Below are 8,829 nucleotides of genomic sequence, written 5' to 3'. Positions count from 1 at the left end.
AAGGCGAGATTGGTAGCCAAGGGCTATACTCAAGCACCTGGTGTGGATTATGGTGAGACCTTTAGTCTTGTTGTTCGTCCCAATAGTACTCTCTATTGCTATTTCTCGTGGTTGGTCTATTCATCAGTTTGATGTAAAAAAATGCATTTCTTAATAGTTATTTGCATGAGTTTGTCTATATGGAGCAGCCACAGGGGGTTATTGATTTTGTTCGAACAGACTATGTTTGCAAACTACATAAGGCATTATATAGTCTCAAGCAGGCACCTCATGCATGGTTTAGTCGGTTTGGTTCCTTTCTACTATCACATGGGTTTCAGAATAGCCGTGCAGATTCATCTATGTTTGTTTATTCACCTGGTGGTCAATATTTTTTCTTGTTATTATATGTGGATGATATCGTACTGACTGGCTCCAATCCTAGCTTAATATCCTGGTTTTCTAGATTACTTAAGTCTGAGTTCTCTATTACTAATCTTACTTTGAGTTCTCTATTACTAATCTTGGTGATCTTCATCATTTTTTGGGTATTCGTTTCACTCGGTTGGCAAATGGTTTGCATCTCTCTCAGAGTAAGTATGCTCGAGATATTCTTGATCATGTTGGTTTGTTACAGTCCAAGCCTGTCTCCGATTCATCTTCTTCTCGATCTGCCACTATTGAGGACTCTGCTGTTGTTTATGGTACTTTATACCGCAGTCTAGTGGATGCTTATAGTATTTGACTCTGACTCGACCATACATTGCCTTTGCGGTAAATACAACTAGTCAACACTTACATGCTCCTACTTCCACTCACCGTGCTGCTGTTAAATGCATTTTGTGTTATATTGATACTCTCGATTTTGGGTTATTGTTGAAACCAGTTACTACTTATTCTCTTACTGCACATTCGGATTCTGATTGGGCTGGTTGTTGTGATACTCGTCGGTCTTCCACTGAATCTCTGGTTTTCTTTGGTTCAAATCTCATTTCTTGGTCTTCTAAGAAGTAACATACTGTCTCTCGCTCTAGTACCGAGGCTGAGTATCGTGCCATGGCTCACACTGTGGCTGAGGTATTATGAATTCAACAGCTGCTACGGGACTTGCATATTTTTCTCTCTGATGCGCCACTTATCTTTTGTGATAATGTAAGTGCCTTATATCTTATGATGAATCCTATATATCATTCTCGTACAAAGCATGTTGCAGTTGATTTTCACTTTGTACGGAAATGTGTAGCCTCTGAATCTATTCTTGTTCGTTATTTCCAACGGAGCGCCAACTAGCTGACATTCTTACCAAGGCCTATCCTCTCATCGATTTAAGACTCTTCGAGACAATCTTCGCATGTTCCCACACTCGAGGGCTAAATAGCGAGAGTGATTCTCTGAGCCGATCTGGATTTCCAACGCCTCGGGAAACTGGTCGAGATAGATGACAGCACCTTGAGGGGGCGTGATAATTCACATGTATCTTTTACCATGTTAGCCTAGGAATTGTTGTATATTACCCTTTTAAATAAGGGTATTCTTGTCTCTTCCACGTATGTATCGCTTTATAAATACAATGACAACCCCAAACATTACTATGGGGCATTATTATATCAATGATCTGAGAATTGAGCTATATGTTTCTGTTGAGTTTGAATGATTCAAATTTGAGATATCCCCTAGCTTGCCCTGGTTAGGTAGCATGCGTTGATACAAGTTACCAACGGATTAAGAATTTTAGTTTGAAGCTTATCTATGGTATATGTATGTTCCATGTGAGATTATACCTCTATCTCCTAGATATTTCTTGTATAGGGATAGGCCTGCCCTTATCAAAATATGGAACTGGGTTACCATTTAAAAAACAATAACCCCAAAAATGAAGCGCTAAAATTAATTTAACGAAGATCTGTTCATATATAACACTAGTTCTACATGCCTATAGATAACTAAACAGTTAGAGCTTAAATATATCCATACTGCTACTCAGCTTAGTTGAAAATCCATAACATGAAAGCATCACCAAATGATCAACTAGAATTTCCATCTGTAATCAAAAAATGCCTCGACTAGTTTAGGTGAACAACCTTGAATTTTGTACTGAGCTTGTACAAAGACATCCAATACGCTACCAGTTTGCAGCTCAAGAAATATTGATTCAACAATATGCAGAGACCATGGATCTCTGCAAAGAAGAAAATGGTAAATTAAGAAAAACTCAAACACCATGACCCGAGCAATCCTCAATAGAAAAGTAACATCTTTTTGACATACATATGAAGCAATCAATCATTTCTTCGACTAAGTTGCCATGCAAACTGATCGAGAGATACCATTGCACGGCATGCTGAACCAATCGAGCCATCATATCTGTATGAACAAATAGTAAATTCATGGCTCCAGTGAGTCAAATCCCAATTTCAAGTAAGCATGTTTAAGTATAGTTGTGTGGTTTCTGTGAAGGAAAAGATGCGGAAGGCGAGGTTGAGATGGTTCGGGCATATTAAGAGGAGAAGTGTAGAAGCCCTAGCCAGAAGGTGCGAGAGGTTAGTCTCAGTAGGTGTAGGTATCAGGGGGAATAGAAGTAGGTCTAAGAAGTCTTGGGGCGAGGTTATTAGGCGGGACATGGCGCAGCTGGAGTTGACTGAGGACATGACCCTAGATAGGAGGGTGTGGAGGTCGATGATTATGGTAGAAGGCTAGTAGGTAGTCGAGCGTATCTCTTTGTCTTTCCCAGTTCGCTAGCATTAGTGTTAGTATGATATCCTTTTATTCATGGATTGCTATTATTACCTAGAGTTTAATTGCTTTCTTGGCTTCAGTATTTTTATCTTGTTGTTATTCCTTCTTGTTGCCATTACTTTTGTCATTCGTTCTCCAGCCGAGGGTCTATCGGAAACATCCTCTCTGCCCTTCTAGGATAGGGGTAAGGCTGCGTACATCTCACCCTTCCCACACCTCACTTGTGGGAAAATACTAGGATTGTTATTGTTGTTGTTGTTGTATGTTTAAGCATAGTCACCAAAAAGGTCTGCAGGCTGCATGTGTTCTGTTTAAATGTGGAATTACATACTTTAAAAGCAAACTCTGATTTTGGGACCTTATCTAACTGGATACATAAAATCCTCATTTACAAAGGTCTCTGTGCATTGAATCCAATAGTTAACAGACTCAAACTAATGTAGATAGACAAAGAGGTTCATGTGTCCCACAGTAAAAAGTTGGTCAAAGATGGTCTTCTGAGAGACCTTCACAGCCAAACTCAACCCTAAACCAGAGAAGATGTACACGGTTAAACTCAAACATGACTACAGAAGGAAAAGAATAAGCTTCATCAGAGTCCCACTAATGTAGGAAGAACGAGGAATATTTTTTTCCTTTTAGACAAGTAGAAAGAGGGATATAAACTTACAAGAAGGCAACGAAATAATAGAAGCTTTGGGCAGATTTTGTAGGGGTTTCTAGATCAAAGCAATAAACAATTACTTAGCTCTATGTGGAGTTCTGAACCAAGTGGGGATGGAGAAGCCAATGGAACCAACCCTATATCTTTGTGAGAATTTACGTACTCACATATGGTTTTGGGGAAGGGTTTATAAGACAAATTTCTTTGTAGATTCGACAAAAAGAGCTAGCTTCCTATAAACGAAAATTTGAAGTGCTGAGAGAGATTAAAGAAGGAAAAAAATTGGAATATACATATAAGAGAAGGTCCAAAAAGTGATTCTCTGAAGACCTTAATTTAGGAAAATCTTGAATGAATTCAAGAAAAGATCAACAAAGAACTCTGAAGGAATTTACAGGAATCTTAACAATCAACAAAGGAATTTGATGGAATTTTCTTGTTATTTATACAAGCATTTCTTCAAATTTTAGTAGTTCCTAAAAAGAAAGATTGACATTAATTAACAAGTATGTTCTTTCCATGCATCAAATCTAAAGAGTCGTGGTATGTTTCAAGGCAATTTGGTTAGTCACTACACCATAGACTGACTAAAGCTAAAAGGAGAAAGGGAGATGACTCTAGTTGTTGAGTACCACGGAGAATGGTGTGTGTAGATTGGCCAACTGTACACCAAAATACGGAAACACTTACAATCCAATCAAGAGGAACGCTCCGGTGTGCATCAGAATAGCACCTTCACCAGCAGGTTTTGAAGTACTCATGCATCTTGCACTGAACCAACTCTCATGAATTGTCGTTACAAGATCTGTCAACAAAATGGCAAAGCTAGCTTTTAGGTAGTGTTTATGTCCAAAAACAAAACCAGTTGTTCTGGTCTTAGTGATCCTTTCTAAAGAATAGTAATTACAACGAGCATAAACAAGTACTGAGGTATCACAGTTTGTGTTTGCTCTGCATTATTGACTTTGTGCACAAACAATGCTGTCAAACGCTTTTTTTTTTTCTCTTTTTTTTTTTATGAAACAAGTTGTTTCATTGTAAGCATCAAGAAGATGCAAAGTTACAAGAAGGATCAATGTTAGCTCCATTACAATAAACCTGCCCAGGGAGTTAACCAAAATAATCAAAAGTAGAAAGGGACTAAATTAAAAAAAAAAAATTGATTTAAATGACGCTGTCAAACCCTAGAAGCAGCCCAACCACACAACCCAGAAAAACTTTTATATAGAAAAGATAGATATATTGCATTTACTTCTCAATATCACATAGGTGGAAGAGGCAAAGTACGAACATGACTGTAAGTACCCCATCACTATCTTCTACATATTCCAACCAAAGTGCCAGATCCAAGACATACAGTTCAGGTGACGGGCAAAAAAATAACATAGTTCCCGAAATCCAAAGTTCATGCATGATATATTTTTATTTGTAAACAGCAATTAACTCACATTGATTCTGTCCAATGAAGAAGCTCTCCGTCTGCAGTTTGTTTCTCTTGACGAAACTGACAAGTTCACACATTTCAGTTGGATCTGCCTTTATGCCCTCTTGCTCTGCACTACAGGCATAAACATTAGGCTTTAAAATTACACCTTTTTCCATAAGGGCAAAGCAAAGCGAAAAAGAAAACTGTTTTACACATATTGGCGACTATAAAGTCTCCAAAAAGAAATTTCTTTTGCTTCTTATCTCATCATCTATTGCCCCATATGGAAGTAACTCGAGTAAGTAAAGTTTCTTCTGTTACTTCACAACTAAAGCATGACTGCTGGTTGTTTTTGCACTGCAGCTATATATGTGGGAAGCTGAGAGAACCTTCCTAGAAATGCAGAGCACCATACTTGGTCTATTTTGGAGTACTTGTGAGGTTCATATATGTACAGACGATTCAATGAACTTTGTAAAAAGCATCTTTTTGCTAGAGCAATCAATTCTTATGTAGAAAGCAAATACTGGGTCTTCCCCTTTTGTATATATCTTTACTAATCGAAAAGGACAAGTAGAACACCAGTACTTATTTCACCAACTCAAGAAAATGACACTTGAACTTCAACTTTTCAGTATTTTGTTGTGGATACCCATAAAGCAAAATCTTTAACCATGAGTAGGCTTCCACTATAAGAGCAAGAAGAATGGTTGGACAGTCTTCTGTTTTATGTTTCTCAGGTTTATAAGTTTATTTGGCAGCTAAAATTACACAAAAATCTGAAGTCGCACCAAAATGAAAGGCCTGGAAATAAGGAGGAAAGTATCTTATACTGAAGCAAAAAAGATCATTTTCATTATAGTAAAATAAGATAAAGGACTGCACCCAAGGGTGTGATCTAGTGGTCAATGAAGTGGGTTGAGAACCATGAGATCTCAGGTTCAAAATCCAGCGGAGGCAAAAACACTAGGTGATTTCTTTCCGTCTATCCAAGCCTTGGTGGATAGAGTTACGAGGTACCTATAATGGCGGGAGGTAGCAGGTACCCTGAGGAATTAGTCGAAGTGCGCAAAAGCTAGCCCGAACATCACGGTTATCAAAAATAAAAATAAATAAAAGATCACTTTTGTCAGAAAAATTCATTTTCATGATAGTAAAAGAAGATAAAAGATCACTAGTATCAAAGTACTGGTGGTATTTGAGGGAAAAGGGTTTTGATCAACTTTCTGAACTTTTATCTTAATGATGCGGCCAACTTTCTGAACTTATTATGCTCGTAAAAATTCCTACTAGAAAAAAAGCAATTGCATTGTTCAAAATAACCAGTTAGCTGTCTAAAAATACACATTAACAGAAAAAGGTAAGAGCTTTAAATGGTTTTTCCACATTTTCACTTACATGGTAGATATCAGACGAGAAGGGCCATTGGGGTCGAAGTTTAAAAGTAAAGCAGCCTTTAACGGTTGACCTGAAAGAGGGATAATCCATTTCAGCTAACTATACATGTTAAAGTTAAACAAGAACAGATCTTCAGAAGTGTTACATTCACTGACCTGAACCAACATTGCTCGAAATCCATTTCTCCCAGATTTTATGCACAAATGCCCAGTCCATTTATATTCTTCTGCCTACAATAAGCACAGTGCAATAGAGGGACAAAAAGGAAGGAAAAGGTGTTTACAACTCAATCTCAATGGTTGATTTTCATAAGAATTTGCAGAAAACAGAAACAAATGGAAGCAATTCACCATCAAAATACACATATATAGAGAGAGAGGTTCTCAGAGGAATTTCATCAAACAGAAGACGCGCAAAAACAACTTTTTCTTCATATGGAAATTGAAAAGCCAAACTAATTTCAGAGTGAAAAACAAATTGTACCTGCTCGAGACTAGGATATGGATTAGCAGCTTCAGTAAAACACCAAAAAGAGCTACGAAGGGGAAATAACAAAAGAACCCGATATACGCAGCAGACTGAGCAGAGAGGTGAATTATGGGACTTGTAATTGGGCCGAAATGAGAACTCTGCTACAAGGTCTTGGTAAAGCAAATGGTGGTGCGTCTTTGTGTCTCTTAGTCTCTGTGTTCTTAGAATGCACTGTTCATACCAATAATGCCCGAGAGTTATTGTAGTTTATTTTAAAAACGGACCAAGGGCATCTCCAACCCTTGGCACCATTAAAGATGGTGCAAATAACTTCAACCCATTATACTAGTTTTTACACTAAAAAAATATTTCTTTTATATTCTTGTCTCTCTTTTATATTATATTATTTTTTTATAAAACATATCCGTTCTTTTTTCTTTTTTACATATTTATCCCATATAATTCATATTTCTTTCTTAAAATTATTCTATACCTTTAATTTTTAAACAAATATAAATTATAAGCAACTATTATACATTATACATACTAACTATATAATTCAAATAAAAATAAAATCATTGATAAGATATAATTAAATAAATATTATATTATGGTAAAATTTAGTTTAATTTTTACATAAATATTTAACTTACAAGATTCGTATGTTGCTCCCGCAACTATAACTTATAATAAAACTAATTTACAATTTATATAAAAATAAAGTATACGGAAATTAATATAAAAATTATACACCAAAATTAAAATATAAAATTAATATTATAAATATATTACATAAAAGTTATAATTAATTACAAATTATAATATGTTAAATTAAAAGTGTTATATGATAAAAGATAATATTAAAATAATGGTGAATAGTAATGGTGTTGATGAATAGTGTTACACCAAATTTGGTATAACACTATTCACACACTAAAAACACTATTCACACACTAAAATGGTGTAAGAAATGGTGTTGGATTGGAGCAAAAAACACCAAATCTTACACTAAAATGGTGTTTGGTGTCAAAATTGGTGCTGGGTTGGACATAGTCTAAACCAATGGAACTGTAACGTATCGAACCGAATTAGATTTCTTTTAACAAAACTGTAGATTTTTATATAAATCTATAATCATACCGATAATTAGAGTATGTTTTTTATTTTATGAAAATAAATCGAAAAAATACCGAACTGTACCGAATACATCTACAATGTGAACAATTTATTTATATATTAAGTTTAAAAATAATAAAGTATTAAATTTTTTCGTGGACCTTGAAATTATGAAACGGTTACAAGCAACAAGTAATTAAACTCAAAATCCTAATTTTCAAACTTATTATGCTACTCCTATTGAAACTAAATTATTTCTAGCATGTTCACTAGCAAGACACAAGGTATTGCAGCGATTATGAGTAGCAAACTACAATGTATTGAATCTTTCCTTTCGTATGATTTTGATTTATCTTTTTGGATATTTAATCTTCTGTTGACTTTATTCTTGAATTCCAACTTAGTTAATATCTTTCCACTCGTGTGATTTATATTATTTTTGTATTTGCTTAGTTCCTTTCACGCTGATTTAGAATAGTTGATGGATCTATACTTTAGCTATCTTTCATAATTTCTTAATTCATCACATTTTAAATTATAAAAATGTCTAAAAAGTTTTGTTAAGTCCTATAAAAGTACGTATGTTATTGCATTCCACTTCTACTAGTGACTTTTACATGACTTTTAAAAAAATTACCAAAACCTTACCGAACCATATCAATACCGAAGAAAAATAGCAGTTTCGAAAAGTCTAATGTTGGTTATACATAATAGAATAACCGAAAATTTAGTATGCTACAAATTTTATAAAATAATCGGCCGAACCGAACCATTGACACCCCTAGTTTATTTTGAGAAATGTATTTTTTTTCAAAAGTACTCTTGTTAAGAAGCAGTTTGTATTTGGCTAATTAATTTGAAAAGCACTTCTAAGCAGCACTTAGTATTTGGCCAAGCTTTTAAAATGTGCTTCTAAGTGTAATTTTTCTTAAAAGTGCTTCTAAAAAAGATATTTCTGGGAAGAAGCTACTTTTTCTGCTTCTCAAAAACTGTTTCTGTTTCTACTCAAAAGCACTTTTTCTTCTAAAAGTTTGGTCAA

General features: G+C 35.1%; 1 protein-coding gene across 2 annotated transcripts; it reads right to left on the bottom strand.

Moving 5' to 3' along the window:
- Positions 1-1,841: 1,841 nt before the first annotated feature.
- LOC104214008 (uncharacterized) lies at positions 1,842-7,021 on the bottom strand. 2 transcript variants are annotated; one of them, XM_009763600.2, is made up of 7 exons: positions 6,687-7,021; positions 6,359-6,433; positions 6,204-6,273; positions 4,828-4,937; positions 4,070-4,184; positions 2,248-2,343; positions 1,842-2,158 (listed from the first exon to the last, which is right to left on the bottom strand). In XM_009763600.2, exons 2-6 carry the CDS (start codon positions 6,417-6,419, stop codon positions 2,259-2,261), a joined length of 441 nt encoding a protein of 146 aa, XP_009761902.1. In that variant the 5' UTR covers positions 6,420-6,433; positions 6,687-7,021; the 3' UTR covers positions 1,842-2,158; positions 2,248-2,258. The 2 variants fall into 2 exon arrangements, with proteins under 2 accessions (XP_009761902.1, XP_009761901.1); XM_009763599.2 differs by lacking the exon at positions 2,248-2,343 and having other exon boundaries at positions 6,687-6,916.
- Positions 7,022-8,829: the final 1,808 nt, after the last annotated feature.

This window comes from Nicotiana sylvestris, chromosome 8, assembly GCF_000393655.2.
Source record: "Nicotiana sylvestris chromosome 8, ASM39365v2, whole genome shotgun sequence".
In the NCBI taxonomy this organism is placed as follows: domain Eukaryota; kingdom Viridiplantae; phylum Streptophyta; class Magnoliopsida; order Solanales; family Solanaceae; genus Nicotiana; species Nicotiana sylvestris.
The sequence above is the reverse complement of the archived record's forward strand: the minus strand, read 5'-3'. Positions and strand labels throughout refer to the sequence as shown.